The following is a 21871-nucleotide window of genomic DNA, read 5'->3' as shown; positions in this document are numbered from 1 at the left end:
AGCTTTCTCTAAAATTTGATCCCAAGCATCTTCACCTAAAAAGGCCTAACATGTTCAACGTTAAATTTCACATTTGGTTGAGTTCTTGTGTTCTAGTTATTCCTAATGGAGCTGAGAAGCCTTAACAGGCTTTAGATGGGTTACAATGTTAGGCACCACAAACGAGATCTTCTCACTTTATCTTGGCTAGAAACTTGATTGATAAGCTCTGTTTAAAAATATTTAGAGGGGCAAGCAGCAGTACTTACTTATTTCAAAAGATGGGAAGTGAAGAGAAAGCAATACTAAGAGATTTTTTTTCTCAGTCTTACATTTTATTGGTTACCAAATTTTATTTTTCACTTGGCAGAAAACAACTTGGGCCTATATCATTACTGCTTAACTTTTTGAGCCCATATATTTACTTTATGTTTTGATGAGATTCTAAGATAGGGAACTGAACAATGCATTTTCTTTAAAAATATGTGAGTTAGTAATCCTGTTGATTTCAGTTATATTCCACTGAACGAAAATCAGAGTAAACTTTCATGTTCAGTTAATGCTGCATACTAGTAAATTTATAGCAGTGTTGCCTTATGGTCACATTAATTTGGTGGGGATTTTTTTTTTTATTTTTAGGACACTATTGTATGCACATTTTAAACTAAAATTCTTAAGGAATGTCAGAATTTGCCCTTCTTTTTTCTTTATTCCCAGAGCAAAAGAAAGCAAAGCAAACCTTGAATGAATGTTTAACCAACTGCAGTGTGTATTAGTGTTGAGATAAACTACTTTGTAATATGTATTTCTTGGGTTTTGTAGCATTTAATACGCAGCAGCGGGAAACTAATCCTTCTTGACAAACTCCTGATTCGTCTGCGAGAACGTGGCAACAGAGTTCTGATTTTCTCACAGATGGTGAGGATGCTGGACATCCTAGCAGAATATCTGAAATATCGTCAGTTTCCCTTTCAGGTAAGAATCTTGGTGGTAGTAGCCAAGAAGCATTGATCTTGAATACAAGAAAAATCTTTTCTTTAATCTGAGGGTGACAGAGCGCTGGAACAAGTGTCCAGAGGTTATGGAATCTCCGTCCTCTGTGACATTCAAAAGCAACCTGGACATGACCTGGGACAACCTGCTTTAGCTGTCTCTGCCTGAGTAGGGAAGTTAGACAAGGTGACCTCCAGAGGTCCCTTCCAGCTTCAACTGTTTTGTGATTATGCAATCTTTACCACTTTGCTTAAGAAAAGATACAAGAATAAGTGTTTTGTTTTGTTTTCTAGAAAGACTGACAATTGCTATATGCTAAATATTATGTTGAAATTAAACTGATGAATTAAAAAGTTATGTGAAGTGTTGCATGACTTTTTTTTTTCCTTCACATAACAGTTTTGGCAGTTGAGAATTCAGCTTGCTCTGATTTTTAATACAGTATAAGAATTACTTTTTAACTGTAGCATTGAATCTTTTTAGAGGCTTGATGGATCAATAAAAGGGGAATTGAGGAAACAAGCACTGGATCATTTTAATGCAGAAGGATCAGAGGTACGGTATTTTTTTCCTAAGGAATCTGTTTTACTTTTCCCAAGAAGTACAAAAAACACTGCACAAAAAATGTAGGCTGAGAAAAGTGAGGAATATACCAATAAGGTTGAAATTCATTGTCATTGCCTAGACAATAAGGTTTACATCTGCTCATTTTTTTTTCTCTAAGAAGAGGTTAAGCAGAAAACACGTAACTTATGAAAATGGCATTTAGCAGTTGTGTAGTCGTAATTTTTTTTCTTCAATGCTCTTTGAGTAATTTTAATTACTGTATAAGTCCTGCAGAAATTTAACCTCAGCCTTGCTGCTGTGTAGAACTTAACCCACCAGTGTTTACAAAAGTATCGAACTTAGACAAGCAGTTAGTATCAAAAACATCCTTTTGGCAATGGGCAGAACTGACTTGTGTATATCCTTGCATGAACAACCATCTTTAATTGTTTCAAATCTGGCTTCTGTTATCTTCATTTGTTGCCACCTGCTTACTTGTCCTGGAAGAAGTAGTGAAGAGCTGATTTCTAGCCATTCTTTGTGAGCAACCTGTGAATATATAGTTGTCTGTTACAGCATCTCTCCTTTTTGAGCTGGAAGATTTGTAGCTATATGCAGGATATTCCATATCTCTCACCAGCTTAAATCTTTTGTCCTACACTGGCAGATTTGGCGCAGGGGAGGCTGTTCTTGTTTGTGTTTGAGTTGTGATTTTATTGTTTGGGGGGTTTTTTAATCAGTAATTGAAGGATAGCATTTTTCAGTTGCTACCGAGCTTGTTTCTGCTATGATGGATGGAGAAGGACTTAACTCAATGACATGAACTTCAGGTATTTGTTAAATGCAGAAGTTAATTCTGTTTCAGACTTCTAGCATAGGCGTTGTTGCCTTTTTATGAAATCTTTGCAGTTACACTGTACATTTTTTGAGATGAAGGGCATTTAAACTTCATGCATTTAAAAATGGAGGCAAACTATGCATTTATGCAGCAACAAAATCATGTTCTCTGCTTTTTTTTTTTATTTCTTTCCTAAAAATTCTGAACATTCTGTATGGGTTTTGGCCATTACTGAGCTAAGGTCTACGTGGAAATTTCTAACGCAATTCTCAGGATTCAGTCCCAAGTCTAATGGTTTGCTGTTTCCTGTAATTGTACTGAAAAATTGGGATTTTTTTTTTTAACCTGTTTTACTTCATCTTTAATTTCATATGTTGTTTTATTGCATGTCTCAAGATCCTTCTGCAGTCCTTCATAGTTGTCTCTGAATTAATAATTCTATATCATCTACAGGCATTTTCACCTTGTTGCTTTTTCCATTTTCAAATTGTTCATGAATATGTTGAACAGCATTGAACCTGGCAGAAGACTTCTGCTTCCTGTCTCTTAACCAGTTACCTGTAGACTCAAGTGTCTCCCCTGCTTTTGACACGGCTGTTTAGATTTTCAGGCCTTGGAGTAGGGGATGTAGGAGAGAGACTTTGTAACGTATAAGGATTTAACACTAGGGTTTTTGTACTTCTTGGCCAGTCTTTTGGTTGGGATTTTTTGGTTGGTGATCATCTTCAAGGATGCTGCTTCCTTTAAACTGTTGAGAAGCCAGTAACTATGAAAGAAATTGATATCAATGCTGTTTTATACTTAAAGAAGCTTTAACTATAGAACAGTTACAGAATCGGTATTATTTTGTAGTCTGCACCACAGGCTGCATAGACAAGTGTTATATTGGTTCCTTTAAGAACATTAAAACTACTGTATATAAAACTATTTCTTATTTTATGTTTCAGGACTTCTGCTTTTTACTGTCTACGAGAGCTGGAGGATTAGGTATCAACTTGGCCTCTGCTGACACTGTAGTTATATTTGATTCTGACTGGAATCCACAGAACGATCTGCAAGCACAAGCTAGAGCACATAGAATTGGACAGAAGAAACAGGTACGCACATTCAGCTTTAAGCTCGAAACCTGAAGGAGGGTTCCATGCAGTAGCTGTCCCCTCTGTCTGCACCATTCAGTCTCCATTTATTTTCAAGAATAACTAATACTTGCTGTGTATGTCCAAAAATGTTAGTAATGTTCATTTAACTATCTTTTTTTTAAAAAAAATCTCTCTATATAGAGAGATAATATCGCAGTTGCAGCATATGGATGGGAGAGGGAAAAGAGTTGTGGGCTTGTCTGTCCCATATTCATTCATTGGCATCGTGTCATTTTAGAAAATAACCGCTACATCAGGCATATCCCCCTTGCTTAAATATTTCTTAGTTCTCTTCAGGTTTCTTTCTTGCGGAAGACATACAGTAATAATTGGAAATGTGACAGTTTTGTCTGTGGTAATGCTTGTGCCAAATCACTGAAATTTAAAAAAGACAGCTCTAAGAGTTTACTACTTTGTTTTTTTAAAAAGCTTACGTAAAGACTGTGGTAACATGAATGAACTAATATTTCATATTTGAAATCAGTCAATAAATTCAGAAGATACATAGTGAAGACTGAGATTTCTCCTTGTTGTTGCTTACTTTTTTTTGAATATACATAGGTTAATATTTATCGGCTAGTCACAAAAGGATCAGTAGAAGAAGATATTCTTGAAAGAGCCAAGAAAAAGATGGTGTTAGATCATTTAGTAATTCAGAGAATGGACACTACAGGGAAAACTGTACTACATACAGGCTCTACTCCTTCAAGGTATATTTATATTTATTTCAGTATCAATTTACCTTTAAGTATATTTGAAAAGTAAGTAAAAATTTAAGTTATTTTACTTGTTTAATGAAAGGCAAAGTAAGGTTAAATAAATAAAGATGCGAAGTATATTGTCTTTGTAGATTTTAATTTGCATATTAAATATATATATTATATATATAGGGTTTTTTAATTTACTTGTGATTATAGAGAAGCTTTTCAAGTTACTAAGATAAAATGTTTTTTCTGAAACATCCTTTATTTCAGCTCAACGCCTTTTAATAAGGAGGAGTTATCAGCGATTTTGAAGTTTGGTGCTGAGGAACTTTTTAAAGAACCTGAAGGGGAAGAACAGGAGCCCCAGGTAAGTAGCGTTTCTTGACTAGATAGATAAAACAACCAAAAATCTGCATGAGTTATTTCATTGTAAAAAGAAACAATTTCTTTTTTAGGAAATGGATATAGATGAAATCTTGAAGAGGGCTGAAACTCGGGAAAATGAGCCAGGTCCATTAACTGTAGGAGATGAGTTACTTTCACAGTTCAAGGTATTGCTCCTTTCCCTCCTGCCATAATTACACTTCCCTTTATAAAAGTTACTATTTTTCTTTTGTGTACCTCTGTGTCTCTTCATTCTTATGAAATAGATGCCCCAGTAAGTCAAATCTCTTTCTAATAAAATGTTTTAAAATACATTATGTATTTCACTAATAAAACAAGATGAATGTGAATGTGTTAATTAGAATTCTAGGTAGTTTTGTATAACACAAAATAAAAAGTTTGCATTTCTTAGTTGATGACTTCTAGAAATAGCTTTTAGAACTGAAGTAAACTTGAACACCAGTTAAGTGTTATTAGTTAAACATATAATTTGGGTGCAAAGGCAATGCAGGGCATGGTGTATTAGCTTAGATCAGCAGATTATTAAATAGCTCTCCTGCTGATCATTCATTTGCAACGTATTTTGATTTCTACAGTGTATTAATATTTGGTTAGTTTTATATTATGATAGTTCCACATTAACTCAGGCATTCAAACGTCATTAACTCTATTTTGAAGGACATCACTTGAACAATCAAACAGCTGTTTCATTATGCGTCTGTATTAGTCAAGTTTTAAAAGAAGAAAAAGATTGTCATCTTTTCTCATCTTAGCCCATGTTGCATGGAGTCTGTCTGTTTCATAAATGAATAAAAATACTTTCATTGGAGACAGTGTTTCATGAAGCATTTTGCATGTATAAATTTTATATGTATTATAAACCAATACATATATATAAATACATAAAATATATAAATGCATATAATATGCCATCTAGAACTTTGTTGTCCTAAAAAACTTCAGTTGTTCAGTCTTTTTCAAATAAAGTCAGGTATTGATTTAATGAAAATATATATTCTGATATACAAGGTGGCCAACTTTTCCAATATGGATGAAGATGATATCGAGTTGGAACCAGAAAGAAATTCAAGAAATTGGGAAGAAATCATTCCAGAAGTCCAGCGGCGAAGAATAGAAGAGGAGGAAAGACAAAAAGAGCTTGAAGAAATATACATGCTCCCAAGGATGAGGAACTGTGCAAAACAGGTGTCTCGTCGTTCTAACTGACTTGTACTTTCATGTTGCTGTTGGTTTAGTTTGTTTGTTGGGGGTGGTTTGTTGGGGGTTTTTTTTCCCCTTTTCTGAACACGTTTTTGACAGGCTAGGTAAAACTACGTATGTTTGTTCATCACATAGCTTTGAACTACTTATTCTGAAATTCCAGATCAGCTTTAATGGAAGTGAAGGGAGGCGCAGTAGGAGCAGAAGATACTCTGGATCTGATAGTGACTCCATCTCGGAAAGAAAACGGCCAAAAAAACGTGGAAGACCACGAACTATTCCTCGAGAAAATATTAAAGGATTTAGTGATGCAGAGATCAGACGGTAAGATACAGAGGGGACATGCATGTTTAAAGAGGCAAGACAAGTTTTTATTATTATTTTTTATTATTATTGAGCTTGAAAGCACAGAAGGCAGTTTATTTTTCCTGAATTTATTTGAATTTTTTTTATTCTAGTTATTTAATTTTTTACCTTGTACTTTGTGGTGCTGACGTAGTGAACTCTCATGGCAAGAATTTGAACCCATTTTAATGAGGGATAAAATTAGATTTGAAAAACTTTCTTGATTGTTTTAGATTTGTTAATTCCTGCAACTCATGAAGACAGTGATTTTAAAAATCAGTTGTTAAAATGGGTGAGCTTTTCTTTTAACATACAAGCAAAATAATGTGCTTCCCATCGTTTTATCTAAAAACTGCAGTGCTGAAAGAATATGTAAATCATTTTGGTGACAACTACAAGAATTTGAGCGGATTTTGTTTTCTTTTTAAACTTCTTGACACTGAATTGATGTGGTATTATGCTTTTTTAAACTAAAAAAATGATAAAATCCTGTTTGAATCTTGTACAGCAGGTCCCTTCAATATCCTAAATATTGAAGTGCTAAAATATTTTTTGGTAGAAGGAGGAAGAATTTTATTTTACCTCTTTGAGTTTGTGATACACTACTTTGCTTCTGAAATTTAAGTATGCATGTTTCTCTAAAATGCTGTAAAGCTTTCAGAATATTTTTGGTTAGAGAAATAACTTTAAAGATCCTTTTTGCCTTTCCATTTCACCTAACACAACAGCAAATCGGTACTTTTTCCAAGGCTATTCTTGTGCTTGCACTACCAATTTAGGGCCTTGACTGTTGAGTAAACTTTCTTTTTTTTTTTTTTTTTTTAAATTAGTTTTTTTTTTTTTTTTTTTTTTCTATCCAGGATATCTCTAGTTTCTTTCCATCACTTACACATCCTTACAGAGAGTATCTTCCATGTCGTATTTTCTGAAATCTTTAAATCACCTGCTGCAAATTGCTCCTTTTACTATATAATGACTACATAATGTCTGAAATCTATTTACTGTAAATCCACGTTAAATTTTTATGATTAGACACATCCAGCTGCTGAATCTTCTGTCTTGTAAAATTAATAAAGCAATTTCTGAAATAAATTGTACCTTCTATTGTTTATTTACATCAGTTCTTAAACCCATAAAACTGACTTTGGGTTATCTGGATATACTAAGCTGCCCTACTCTCTCTACTTTTTTATTATTTTTTTTTTTTCCCTCATTGTCTATATAGCATTATACTAAGATTAATAATTTTATTAGGGCAATTTTAAGACCAATGTAGTTAGTTAAGCATACATTTAAATGGCAAAATTATTTTCTATTACTAGGTTTATCAAGAGTTACAAGAAATTTGGTGGCCCTCTTGAAAGGTAAACTTGTTTGATTATTATTTGTGTGAAAACTTGGAACCTTGTTTTCATAAAAATTAGAACAATATGCCAAGAAATGTTAGGCTGAAGAGAAAATACAGTTTCTAGTCTTTTACCTTGACTATAACATGACTTTAATATCTTTCCTTTCTTCATGTACAGTATTTGTGCAAACAGCCACACAACAAACCTTTCAATTTGCAGGACTACTTACTGTCTTTCTTTACACCTTGCCTGCTGTCTTGTTTATTCTTCATTGGTGGTAATCATTCAGTGTCTTGTTTTATAGTCCGTGTTTATCCACTGTGACTGTCAAAGTTAGTTTTGCATTTTCCTTACTGTCAGTTCTTATTTTTAAGCTTTCTTTATTCCGTGTTTTAAGAAAAACTTCCCATCCTTATTTTCCTTAAAAATACTTGTAGTCCATATGAACATATTGCATATAATTATTCCTTTTCCTTTTTTAGAGATGTACAGTAATGTACCTCAAAACTGTAGGGTTAGGGTCCTTTACAGTTCTTGTTGTATTGTACCCTGATACCTGAATCACTTTTTTTTTTTTTTTCTTGGATCAAAATTATACACAGCATAGCAAGTGAAGGTGGCTGATAACTTGCATGATGATTTCTCTAGTTTCAAAGTCTGAAGGAGTCATTCACAATTACTAAAGTTTCAGAGCTATACAAATATGTATTTGTTTTATTACAGGTTAGATGCTGTAGCTAGAGATGCTGAGCTAGTTGATAAATCAGAGACAGATCTTAGACGTTTGGGAGAGCTTGTACATAATGGATGCATTAAAGCTTTAAAGGACAATTCATCTGGACAAGAAAGAGCAGGTACAATGTGTTCAGGGGGCTTGGGCAGCAATAAAAAAAAGTCTAACAAGTCTGAAATATTCTTGCACTCTGATCATGACAGAAAACAGTTTTGGGGGAAATACAAAAAAAATTGGCACACAGAGTGATTTTTAAAAAGGGCTATAGCCAGATGACTCTTTTATTCCCTTTTTTTGTGTGTGAATCGTTGTCAGAGAATGCAGTATGTTTTTGCTATACTGTAAAGTTCAAAAGTAATCTGTTACTATCTGGATTAGTAATATCTGGATTTGATTCTGGAACTTAATTCAAGCATTTTGTTAAGAAAAATTCATTTGGTATAACTGAAAGTTTGCTGCTATAGCAGCAATCTGACTTGTTTTCTTTACATTTTTCTGTATGATATTCGTGAAGGTAAATATTTTAATAGCTTTGTCATTTATTTTAAGGAGGTAGACTTGGGAAAGTTAAAGGCCCAACATTCCGAATCTCAGGAGTGCAGGTGAACGCAAAGCTAGTCATCTCTCATGAAGAAGAGTTGGCACCGTTGCACAAATCCATTCCTTCAGATCCAGAAGAAAGAAAAAGGTATTGATTTTTTTTTTTAAAGGAAGTAGTAATGTAGAAAATTTTTCAAGTTTTATTAGCTTTTTTCAGACAACTTTGACTCAAAGCACACTATGACAGCATTGTCTCTCTATTCCTTGTAAGGACTGGCAGCAGTAACCTGTTCCACATCTGTTCTTCTTTCTTCCCTTGCCACAGAAGCCAGTATCAGCTTTGGCTTCTCAATTATATTCACTGGGGACTGCATTCAGTTACTAATAATAACCAGGACTAGAATTCAGAGTGGCTGAGGAGCTGCTGTAGGTGTCATCTCTGCTTGAGGTGAAAGCAGTATCTGTCAAAGCACAGCAGTAGTTGTTTCTACCCTCTGAACTTTTTACCTTGTCACCTTGTGTATCGCAATCCCTAAACTATCTACTTACTTAGCAATTACACTTGGATCATGATTTATGCTTTTATTCATGGTTAGCCAACTCTGCCACATACCTCATGGCCACAGTCTGCTGTTCATGTTTTAGTCTTGATCTGCTTTAAAACACATTTCAGTGCTGATTTCAATAAATATTTTATAGAAATGTTAAGAAAATATAATTATAAATATTTGGATTAGTTTCCTAAATATACCAGCATCTCAGCAAAGAAAATAAATCTAGTCACACCACTTTTAGTATGCTCCCTTCCCCTGTGCTAAGCTTCAGAAGTAAAAATCCCTTATTTGTCTTTCTAATTTATTTCTGCTAGATATGTCATCCCATGCCACACCAAGGCTGCTCATTTTGATATAGATTGGGGTAAGGAAGATGATTCCAATCTGTTAATAGGCATCTATGAATATGGTTATGGCAGCTGGGAAATGATAAAAATGGATCCTGATCTTAGTTTGACACAGAAGGTATGTCATCTACAACATTTCATCAAGGACTCTTTTTGTTTAGGTAATAATGCTACTAAGAACAGTTACTGAAAGAGCTTATTTCATGATAACTGAAATTGAAGAGTACATCAGTTATACTTCTTCGTATCCTTGTGTAGGTCTTGTGTATTCAGTTGAAGTATGCCTTCTTGCAGTCAATTATGTTGCTGTATTTCAGAGTAGTTGGACCTCTGTCATTTGACTTTTTCTTTTCAGTCTTTTCCTCGTCTATTTTAGATGTTCTAGTTTTGACCATTTTGTGTTCTTGAACTTTTGGAAGAGAGGTTTTTCTAGAGATTTGATTTGGTTTCCCCATCCCCACTTAAGCCCAGGTTCTTCACTTGAAGATGTCTTTCACTCACAACATGAGAATAGCTGTTCTAGAATTAGTGCAATAGCTCCTTAGCAATAGTGAGCAACAGATGTTGAGGGAAAGACTGGGGTGAAGTAAACTTTGTGACAGTGCCAACAACCTATAGTTTTGGGATTTGGGGAGCCAGGGTTGTGTCCAAATTTGTTTAATAATGATTCCTACTCTTGCCTTCCATTAATTTCCCTGTGTTTTGAAACAACCCATTTATATTTTTGGCATCTGCAGTACTCTAGTGAGTTCTGCATTTAGAAGATGAATGAGGCAGAGCCAGGAGTTCTGTGTATGACACACATACTCTACTAGAGTTGCTCAGAGTTTCTTAGATAAACTGTCAGAGTGGAAACAGAACTCTGAAGCTGGTTTCTTGAGTTTTCTTGGAACTGTGAGGCATTTCCAAGACTGCATTGGCTGCATGATTGGAGAGAAATGAAAATTTAAGAAATTTTCCATTGCTTCAAGCATGCTGGCCTATTGGCTAGGTATAGTTGAAGTGGATTGTTTTCCACCTTCTTCTACACAGCTATTTCTGTTCTGTGTGCTCCAGGCTAGCATCTTCCAAACTTGATGATACATACTTACAGCTGTGATACTACCATTGTTCTCCTCAGATTTTGCCTGATGATCCAGATAAGAAACCCCAGGCGAAGCAGTTACAGACCCGTGCAGACTACCTCATTAAATTACTGAATAAAGACCTTGCAAGGAAGGAAGCACAAAGGCTTGCTGGTGCAGTAAGTAAAATTTGGCGTTCATTAGTGAGATAAAACTACACTTAGGGGCATGTCAGCTGATCCTTTCTTTCTCTTTTTTAGTTTTGCTCTTTCTATTCATGTAGCATTACTCTGTATTGCTAATCATGTTACATAAGACTGACTCAAGAAATAAATGGCGAGTTTCACATTTTATTATTCTCTTATTATGTGGATATATTCTCTACTGTTGCACTATGCTCTGTCTACAGTCCTGAGAAAAGTGATGTTCATTAGTGGCAATGAATAAAATATAATTAACCCTCTATTTGATATAAAAAAAAGAGAAGTCTTTTTTTGCAACTGTGGTGCAAAGATGCTTGTCAGTTGACATAATGAGAGACCAATTTGCATTCAGGGCAGTTCAAAGAGGAGGAAAACAAGAACTAAGAAGAATAAGGTGATAAAGGCAGCAAAAATAAAAGAAGAAAAAAGTGATTCTTCACCACAACCCTCAGAAAAATCTGATGAAGATGATGATGAGGATAACAAGGTAAATCTTTCATATGGTAAAAATGGCTATTCAGTTCTTTCTATTAGTATTGATTTCTTTTTTATCTTCTGCTGACTTAATAAAATTGAACCACCTGAATGTCATCCTTTTCCTGTGGCCAGTACAGTTGGTGTTGCATGAGTACAACACATGGAAGACTGTATCTATTTTAATTTAATGATAAGCCAGTGGCTGAGGAATTATGAGTAGTTTTCCAAAATGTATTATAAAAAAATGTTAAGGTCTAATTACAACTGGTATTTCTCAGTTTCAGCATTCTTTAAAGACTTCAGCATTGTATCCGCTAGAAATGTAAGCCTAATTTAATACACAATTTTAAAACTAGTGTTTCTGGCTAATGTGTTATTACGACCGATAGTGATTCTTCAGGTAAAGTTTTTTATTCAAGCTCAGGAAAAAAAGCATCAAGCTCAATCAAGCAGCATGATAAAATGGTGTTGCAAGACTTGCATGGAAAGGTCCTGTATATGGCATGGCTTTCATTATCCAAAAAGACTATTTAACTGACTATTTAACCTTGTTGTGTTCTGTACTTCTGATGTGTTCCTTTAGAGCTCTGCTTTTGTTGGGTCTTTTTGTTTCTAGCATTTATCACACAACAGAAACCACTACAGATAAAAATTTAAGTAAAGTTTAGGGTCATGTCACACCCATTTTTATGACTTTGAAAGTAGCTGAAATAGACCAGTGCAAATCTATATGTATCATTAAAATATTACTTGGTTTAAAGTGTCTTACATAACCATTTAAAAATATTACAAACCATTGTAATTGTCAGCTCACTCTAGAGGAAAAAATACTTATGCGAATACACTTATAAAAATAGTTATTTTTAACTAAAGCATTCCTGTATGTATTTAAATTGTTCTATGAAGAATAAAATGTAAAGCCAGAAAAAAATAAAAAAACTTTGAATGTAGACTGGCTTATTTTTATAAATACAATAATTTGTCTGGAATGTAAGACTAAGAACTGCAAGTGTCATCGGTGAAAGTGTTCCCAGTAAATTAACATGGCCAAATGAATCCTAAAACTAAGCAAATTAAGTGTTCAGACTACATAAAAAATGAGTGTTAAGACTTCATCTCCACTCAGAACACACTACCAGTCAGTTCATTGATTTATTGTGTTTTGGGAAAGTACCTAGCATGCTGTCTGGGGTTTTTTTTATATTTAATAATAGATATTCGTCACTAATACTTTTGGACACAGACTAACAATCACACTTCTGAAAATTGACTGTGTACAAAAATGGGCTTTAACCACCTAAATGGTAGGCTTTAGCTATTTCTTTATCATACTATGTGCAATATTTAAAACTTGCCTGTTCGACTGCTAGAACATTCAGGAAACTCTTGAAGTCATTGGATTTTTGCTTGGAAGTTTCCATGATACCTAAATACTGAAGTCCTGGTTGGGCTAATTACTTGATACCTCATCTAAGTAACTTGCTCGTAATCATGTATTAAGCATTCTTTCATCTATTTTTCTGCAATGCATTCTATACGTGCCTTTCCAGGATGTACTTCAGATCAATTCAAAGACAGTAATAATACTTGCACCTGTATGTAATACTTCTGTTGCTTATAGTATTTTTCTGTGTCTGAAAGGATTTCAGTTTCTATTTCAAACCTTCCAAGTGAATATTAAAAAGACCAGTGGAGTGGTATTTTGTTCACCTTATAATAATTAAATGGGTCCCTGTCAGACAATCTGTAACTAAGAATGCCTCTGGAAGACAGAAAGTTGGGATTTTGTTACCTTCTCCCGTGAATGTTTTAATATGGGATTTGTAAAAAGTTACTGGGACAAAGCTAACTAAACCAGTTTCTCTAACATCCCCATCACTTGAGTGTCCTGACCAATCAGCTCAGTTTTGCAAGACTTACTTCCTTATAGTTTTTAGCTCTTCAGAGCCTAACTACCTTTTAGAGGGACAGAATTCTAAGTTAATTCTAAGTTAAAATGGACATAATTTCTCACCGCCACTACCACTTTTGTCACATCAAGGAAGCGAGTGAGTAGTTCTGATCTTTCTTTACAACTGCATTCAGTTCTATTTGTCAGGTGTTAAATCTATGTCCAAAAAAAAAATGCACAGATAAAAAGTATGTTTTAATCTGATGGTTACAAAACTTGTATAGATAGGAACTCAGTTTGATGTGACATATATGCTTGCATATTGCAGGATGAGATTGTTTCAGTGAAACATCCACATAAAAAAATTAAAGCAGAAAAAGAAAATGAAGAAAAGCCTGAGCCAGATATTGGTATAAAGAAGGAAGCTGAAGAAAAAAGAGAGACAAAAGAAAAGGAAAATAAGAGGGATTTGAAAAGGGAGAAAAAAGAAAAAGAGGATAAGAAAGAATTAAAAGAAAAAGATATTAAAGAAAAGAGAGAAAACAAAGTAAAAGAATCCACACAGAAAGAAAAAGAAGTGAAGGAAGAGAAGGTAACTAGGTTTACTTATCTTACATAGCAATAGAAAAGGCCACTAGGTTTTTGTGAATGATTTTGAGGTATTTTGGAGCTGATCAGTGTTCATTTCATTGAAGTCTTTTACATAATTTGAACTTTTATTTTTACTACCTGAAACCATGACGACAGGCATATGAAATGGGAAATTAAGTCTTCAATGATACTTATCTTAGTTGGATTGAAAGTACAAGCGTGTGCAAAAAATTCCTTAATACCTTTATTCCTTTTCCATTCTCCTTTTCCATCCCACAGAGGAAGTAAAATGTACTGTCATTGTATGTCAGCAGAGTGTTGAAGAGAATGTGGTAGTTATGGGGTTTGTCACATATTATAGATAATCCAGAGCCAAAATAAAGTTTACTTAAATATTTTTATATCTTGTTCTTAGGTAAATGAAATCAAATCTGAAAATAAAGAAAAAACTAAAAAAATTCCATTGTTGGATACTCCAGTTCACATTACTGCAACTAGTGAACCAGTTCCTATATTGGAAGAATCTGAAGAACTGGATCAGAAAACTTTCAGTGTGGTATGTCTATTTTTGATAAGTTACTGTTTATACTTGATAGTCTAAATGAGGACAATTCCTGATGTTCTTGATTCTGTTACTGGGCACAGTAACACAGGTGACCTTTTGCTAGTAAAGTCTCAGAATCAATGAGTGTTACTGACACAGTACTAAAGTAATTTTTGTCTTCATTCCAACAGTTTTATTTTGTTTACTGTATTTCTGGAGATAGTAGGAAAACTTACCCAGTGGTCTGTGAGATTTAGAATATACATTATGAAGAGATATCCTCAAGAATAACTTGTGTATCCTGCTTCTTAAAGAGCAGACATGAATGAACTTCAGTGCAGTTGCTGAATACTCTGGCTTCGCCTTATCATACATGCCTTTATTCTTTGTAAGATAACAAGAGAAATTAAGTTTCAGCACTTTCATCCTGAAGTACTGCAGACTTAAATTGGATTGCACAGGAGGAAACAAATGCTAAAGCCCTTAGAAATACTTTGCTGGAGTAATTTCTCTCACACCAGAAGAATATAGTTTAATCACTAGTTCTGACTAAGAACAGAATCAATATTAGGGGAGAAAAGGTACATACACACAATTTATGTAAAGTTTTATAGGTCAGCTGGGGCTTTTGGAAAGGTATCAGTGAGTTACTTTGAGCAGCTACCCTCCTGTGGGTATTTTGTCGTTCAGATTTAAAGAGTTTTTTTGTTTCTCTCAGCCAGGTTTATTGGGGCTGTTGTGGGTCCTGGCTGTGGCATGCAACATTCTTTTGAGTATGATCGTGACTGGTCTATGTATGGTTTTATTGTAAACATTCCAAATAACTTGCATGTGATTTCCAGGATCAGCCTCAAGTAATTCAGATGTGAATCACTGAGAATTTGTTGAGCTAATTGACAGAAAAGTCACTTGATTTCCATGTACAGTTACATTTTTCTGATCACTTCTATACTTAGGCAGTGCACTCTATAAGCTGTCTTTTAAAGTCTACTTTAAGCTGTGGCTAGCCAATACGTAATGCAGCTGCGTAATTACGTAGATGCATGAGCTGGTAATTGAACAGCTTCCCTGATTTTTTTTCTAGGCTTTTTGTTCTAGAATGTATGTTTAACATTATGCCATGGTCAGATGCAGTCTAATTAGCATATTTAACTGCATTTTCAAGTGGAAATCACTACTGTGGGTTGTTCGAGCTTAACTAATTTGGATCTTTGTGAGGAGGAGAATAAGGCATTTCATCTGTTTACCATGCCATTGCAGTTGGATGGTATTCCTAAGCAAGTATCTGTAATTTAAATCATGCTGACTGGTTTTTATCTGGATTTATTATTGAAACAGTTGATTCAAAGTGTAATAATTCAAGAATGCACGTATGACATATGTGTTGCCATCACTGTTGTTACTAATCTAGGCATACCCAAATTAGCTTTACTCCAGATAGCACAAGTTCTGCTAGTGTCTGCATAGGACTGAGGGTTTAAAACCTGCTCAGAGAAGCAATATTGATCCTCTGCTGAATGCTGGTTTTAATTGTTACAGAAAGTATCTTTTGAAATGTACTGAACAATCTCATATTTAATTTTTACATTGAGTTTGTATAAATTTCAAGGTGCAAAAAAGTATGTCTTGTTCTATGTGCTTGTGCTGAAAGCTGTAACTATGATTGTAATTGTAATTTACAATTTACAAAATTACCCAGTTGCAATGAGTCCTTTCCCTCAGAAAATCCCTTATATTAAATTAGTGCTTTCTTAAATCCTTGATATCTATATTATACAATCTAATACTTTCATAGAGGAATAAATTTCCAACTGGGTTTAAAATACAACTTTTTCCAAAGGAAACCTGTAAAACATTTTTAAGAGCTGTTACCAACCCTTGTGTTTCATTTGGCTTGTAACAATACTGTCTTTGCCTGTATGTGTGTGTATAGATATCTCTCTCTCTCTCTCACAGTAAATGGTGGATCATGTTTTAGAATTCTTTTTAATTTGAATACATTCCTTTTTTCTGTTTTACAGTGCAAAGAAAGAATGAGGCCTGTCAAAGCCGCATTGAAACAGCTGGATCGACCAGAGAAGGGCCTTTCTGAAAGAGAGCAGCTGGAACATACTAGACAGTGTCTAATCAAAATTGGGGATCACATTACTGAATGTCTAAAGGAGTACACAAATCCTGAACAAATTAAACAGTGGAGAAAGTAAGTTACTCTCCTTTGTCATACTGAATAGCAATGCATTTGGTCCAGTAGGTCATCTCACATCTTACAGCTGAAAGAAAACACTAGATAACTTGTTACGTAGACTGTGTTTCATGGAAAAGCATTCTTACTTTTAAGGATATGGTTTTTTTCAACTCTGAGGTGGTTTTTTGTTGTTGTTTTGGGGTTTTTTTAATTCCTGCTATAAATAGGCGATTTTAAATTTGTGCTGAACTTTATATGACTTTGAGTTGCAGAATTCTTTATTCTTTTTAAAATATACTCTGAAATTAAATTACATATTGCATATTAACTATGACTTGATAAAAGTATTTGTCATAACGTACTCAGATGTATTTGAAAAATGAAAGAAGAATTTGCATCTTTATGAGCTGACAATTTAAAAAAAAAAATCAAGAAAAATTGTTAGTTTGTAAACTTCTTATATTTCATTGTTAAGTTCCTACTGCAGTTTGAGTTACCTTCACTGGAATGTGCACTTTAATTTTTTATGGTTGAAAATACATCCTGCACTTCCATATATAAAGGTTTTTATTTTCTTGAAGACTTCAGTTAGTGCAGCATGCTTCTGCTGTTTTTACTTGCTTTACTGCAAAATATTAAGGTGATCTGAGACACAAAAACAAGATCCATTTCTTGCATTTTGGTAAATGTTTTATTTCTTTAAGAGGAAATGCATAATAGGACTATTATTCATAATAAAGCTACAATACTATAGTAGATTATTAAAATGTATTTCAGCTATCTTTGATAAGAATAAGTGTAGTTAAGCTACTTAGCTTATATAAAGCTAAACAGGTGTCATTAGGCACACCATTGACTGATTGTCTACTTCTGCAAACTTCTAGGCCAAAACTATATTTAAATAATAATGATTAAAAAATCATAGTGAAGAAGCAGACTGTTGCTTCCTGAGGCTGCATGCTTCAGATACTTCCTAGCACTAGTATTCTGTAGTCTTTTTTAAGCATTCCACCTGTAGATTTGACTAAAAGAATTCTAGACTTTAGATCTGTTACCTGTGATCATAGAAGCAAATGTTTTTTCAGGGTTTTGGCATCTTGACAGCAAAAGATTTGTTCTTTTGATTTGTTCTTCTTTCATTCCTTCAAGCACAGATTAGGCACAAATTTGTTGTTATGCCACTTCCATCCTCTTTCACAGTTCTCATTTGCTTTCAAAAGTTTTGACGAGGCTTTGGAATTACATGTAAAAATAATCTCTTGCAGATATTTTCATGCAATAAGGCTTGTAGGCCAAATGTCTTACACCATAAGGGATTTCAAGGTTCTTTTATTTTACTTACCACTCAGTAAATAAAAATTTAAGTAAATACTCAAAGTTCAAACAAACTTCCAGAAGACATACCTAAACTGATAGCTACATTTTTAAGCAGTTTCAGAAATCATTCTGTTAACACAGTTGTTATTAGTACTACTTTCCATGCACTTTGCACTCTGAAGTACTTACAATAAATATTGCAAAGTGACAAATTGTTAAAGGAATTAATCTTTCAAATGTTTGAAATACAGCTAGGTAATGTTTGCTGTGCAGCTAGGCAATACTGTAAATGTTATCATGTTTCTGGTTTACTGAAGTACTGTTCAAATAATTTCAGTTAAATCCATGTTCTGTTCATAATACAAGAAAAACAAATGTATAGGAGAATTATAACTTCTCTTTTCTTCTTCCTCAGAAATTTGTGGATTTTTGTCTCTAAGTTTACAGAATTTGATGCCAGAAAGCTGCACAAACTGTATAAACATGCAATCAAAAAACGCCAAGAGTCTCAGGTAATGTTTTCAGACCCTTTCTAAATACACAAATATATATGTTAAGTATTATAAAACTTTTATTAGATTTAAAGACTTGTAAGGAACACTTCAGTAAATACACCTCGAGTAGCATTTTGGTTTTAGTAGTCTCTTTTGTTAGGATATTTTTCTAATGGATTCAGATGAACTTTGGGATTTAGCAATGAGTTTTTGTACTTTTCTCTTTTAGCAACACAGTGACCAGAATATTAGCAGCAATGTGAATACACATGTAATTAGAAATCCAGGTAAGAAACCTTGAGTATATTCTTGTACTAGATCTCTTAGTTTTCATGTTTGTTTCATTTCACATGTCTCCTGGATTTGTCTCCCACATTGCTAAATATCGGAGTTAGGCTATTAGCAAAACTTTACTGATGAAATCCAGCTGAGTGCAGACTGAAGCTGGTACTTACTGGTAGCAAGTTATTTGACCATCCTTTAAATATATTTTGGAAGCATTTTTTATGTTTAATTTTGGGGAGGGAGAGAGCTCTACTCAAAACCTGTAAATTGCTTGGAAATTCTGTGCCTATTTGTAGCTGTTGTAATGTCACTACCATGCTAGAAGGCAAGCTATTCCTTGAAGTCATAGTTTGTAATTAGTTACATGGGCTGTCTTTTTTTGTTGACAGCAACACTGATTTTTCTATGCTCCCTCACCTGCCTTCTTGTAATACTTGCTTTATCTTGTGTTATGTAACACTTTGATTATATTTTCATGGACTTACTGTATTTTATGAATACAACTGAAAATCATTAGCGATGTGTACTATTCATGCTAAGGCCATCCCTTAGAGAGGAAGTTGCTACCATTCTGTCTAAAATTACTCTGCTAAAGACATCCTTACTCACTGCTCATTTGGACCACACTTAGCTTCACAGACTGAATAGAGAGGTTGAACAGTTCATTTCTAAGTCCTATACACCAACATTCTATCTTGCTTCCCTCTTACTTCTGGGTTTCTTTCAGTTCCTTTGCATTTGTTTTTCAACTACTTAGATCTTGTTTCTGTAAAATTATAATGTCACTTTTGTACTGCTTTACTGCTCTACAGGCAGAAATGCTGTTTGATTTAGGTGAAGAAAAGACTTTGAGACTTCTTTTTAACCTCTGTTTTATTAAACAGATGTGGAAAGACTAAAGGAGAACACAAACCACGATGACAGTAGCAGGGACAGCTATTCTTCTGATAGGCATTCTTCACAATACCATGATCATCATAAAGACAGGCATCAGGGAGATGCTTACAAGAAAAATGACTCTAGGAAAAGGCCCTATTCAGCCTTCAGCAATGGAAAAGATCACAGAGACTGGGATCACTACAAACAAGACAGCAGGTGAGTTTCTTCAGCAATTTTAAAATCTATTCAGGATTCCATACCTGTTTCTGTAGTATGCTTGTAGCAAGACGAAAACATCTTTTCTGAGTAATGCAAAACTGCAAATACATCTCTCTAATGCAGTTCTGTTGATTTGACATAATTGTGGTACTTATTGTGTGTTCAGTAACACTAATACAAATAATTTCTATTTTTTAGATACTACAGTGACAGTAAACATAGAAAGTTAGATGACTACAGGAGCAGAGACCACAGGTCAAACCTGGAAGGAAGTTTAAAAGACAGCCGGGCTCATTCAGATCACCGTTCCCATTCAGACCACAGGATACATTCAGATCACCGTTCCACTTCAGAGTACAGCCATCATAAATCTTCTAGAGATTACAGATACCACTCAGACTGGCAAATGGACCACAGAGCTTCGGGTAGTGGCCCAAGGTCACCATTAGATCAGAGGTCTCCTTATGGTTCAAGATCTCCCCTAGGACACAGATCTCCATTTGAACACTCATCAGATCACAAAAGTACACCTGAACATACATGGAGTAGCCGGAAAACATAACAAAGACTGACATTTTCTGGACCTTCTTTTAGCCATATACAGTAAACTAACACAGTAATTGCCTTACATGACTTGAAAGATACGGACTGGATATTCTATCAGTAGCAGTATTGTTACTTCTTTCCAGGATGCAAGGTCTATTATCCCAACAGAAGAAAAATATTTTTGTATTTAAAGTTTATGCTGCACTGTGCTGCAAATGTTGTGGCACTCTTTTTTAAGAAATGGAAGATGTTTACTTTTACAGGGACCTCAACACTGCCCCTTTCAGACTGGATCTTACTATAAAACTCTTCATGTCAAAGTGGTTTTAGGCTGAACACATTTTAAATTATGTTTGTAAATGAACTTTTAAACACTGACCTGTGCTCGTATTTCAGGAAGGAATGAGGAGTTTATTTTCTTTTGTTTCTTAGTAAAGAACTCTCAAGGACTTTGTTCACTTTCCAAAGCTACTTGTTTACATTGTACACTGCGACCACCTTGCCGCTTTTCATCACAAGCTTGAATATTTAAATTCTGTACCTATAACTGTAAAATAGCCAGGATTTCTCCTGTTTGTGATCAGTTATAATGCCTTTTTACAAAACAAACAAAAAAAATACTAATAAAAAACAAAACACACAAACAAATGGCTGTAAATTATTGTAAATTAATTAAATGAGCTTTTTTCCCTCTCAGGCTTTTTCTGACTGTTCCTTTCCCCACCAACTCAGGCCTTCTTGTCACAAGTATGAAAACAAAATCAGTGTACTTACATATTTTAATAAAATATCTTGATGGAATCACTGTTCAGAATGTAAAAATGGGGAAAGGGCACATTTTATTCCATTTAGTGCTCCTTTTTTATTGGATACTTTAGATAACATGTTTTGGGTTTTGGGGGGTGTTTTTGGTTGTTGGGTTTCGGGTTTTTTTTTTTTCCCTATTAAACTGTCAGTATCGTGATTGTAATGAAATGGTAAGAAATACCCAGTTAAACTGTGCTCTGGAAAGCTTTTCAGGTGCATTGGTTTTAAAGAAGGAGTGTTAAATATCTGAATATTTTCAGAATCCAAATCAGCCAAAATTATTGTAAATCCATTTGTTGTTCCCTCTTCACCATGGGCAATAATGTCAATTGTGCTATGCAGCCAGTTAATATTTTAGAAGATTTGAATTACTTTATTGACAGAATTGTTACAATGCACACCAATTGTACATAGATAACTTCTATCTGACAAATTAAATTTAAACTAAAAGGATATGTGGGCTCTTGTAGTTTTCTGCTGTGTTTTCCTCTACAGCGTTACTTTTTCCTCAAGTTTACTCATAAAACCATAAATTCTTAAGTACTAGATTTTAATTTGCAATGTGATAGTTAGGGAGGTTTATCTAGCCTGGCATCATGTGGTTGGAGCTGTAACTGTTGCTCCAATTTGTCTTTGCTCTTGCAATGTTGAGCATTTTTTCCAATTGAACAGGTTTATATGAAAGCATTAATATAGA

At 34.2% G+C, this 21871-nt stretch overlaps 1 protein-coding gene across 3 annotated transcripts in view; it reads left to right on the top strand.

Moving 5' to 3' along the window:
- CHD1 (chromodomain helicase DNA binding protein 1) overlaps positions 1–21627 on the top strand; it is a 53723-nt gene extending 32096 nt beyond the window's left edge. The window contains exons 17-37 of one of the 3 annotated variants that reach the window (XM_009648662.2): positions 802–954; positions 1456–1527; positions 3304–3453; positions 4057–4205; positions 4470–4566; positions 4655–4750; positions 5613–5789; positions 5968–6128; positions 7472–7513; positions 8222–8352; positions 8781–8919; positions 9640–9790; positions 10793–10915; positions 11292–11426; positions 13636–13899; positions 14314–14454; positions 16464–16642; positions 18360–18456; positions 18668–18725; positions 19608–19818; positions 20020–21627. In XM_009648662.2, the coding sequence (XP_009646957.1) occupies positions 802–954; positions 1456–1527; positions 3304–3453; positions 4057–4205; positions 4470–4566; positions 4655–4750; positions 5613–5789; positions 5968–6128; positions 7472–7513; positions 8222–8352; positions 8781–8919; positions 9640–9790; positions 10793–10915; positions 11292–11426; positions 13636–13899; positions 14314–14454; positions 16464–16642; positions 18360–18456; positions 18668–18725; positions 19608–19818; positions 20020–20383 (3090 nt within the window). In that variant the 3' untranslated portion in view covers positions 20384–21627. Of the gene's footprint in view, positions 1–801; positions 955–1455; positions 1528–3303; positions 3454–4056; positions 4206–4469; positions 4567–4654; positions 4751–5612; positions 5790–5967; positions 6129–7471; positions 7514–8221; positions 8353–8780; positions 8920–9639; positions 9791–10792; positions 10916–11291; positions 11427–13635; positions 13900–14313; positions 14455–16463; positions 16647–18359; positions 18457–18667; positions 18726–19607; positions 19819–20019 lie in introns of those variants that run through there. The other 2 variants (XM_035888450.1, XM_035888451.1) reach the window with 2 other exon arrangements.
- The last annotated feature ends 244 nt before the right edge of the window (positions 21628–21871 follow it).

Source organism: Egretta garzetta, unplaced genomic scaffold, assembly GCF_000687185.1.
Source record: "Egretta garzetta isolate BGI_Z169 unplaced genomic scaffold, ASM68718v1 scaffold271, whole genome shotgun sequence".
NCBI lineage: Eukaryota > Metazoa > Chordata > Aves > Pelecaniformes > Ardeidae > Egretta > Egretta garzetta.
Note: the sequence above shows the minus strand (reverse complement) of the source record. Positions and strands in the feature narration are given on the sequence as shown.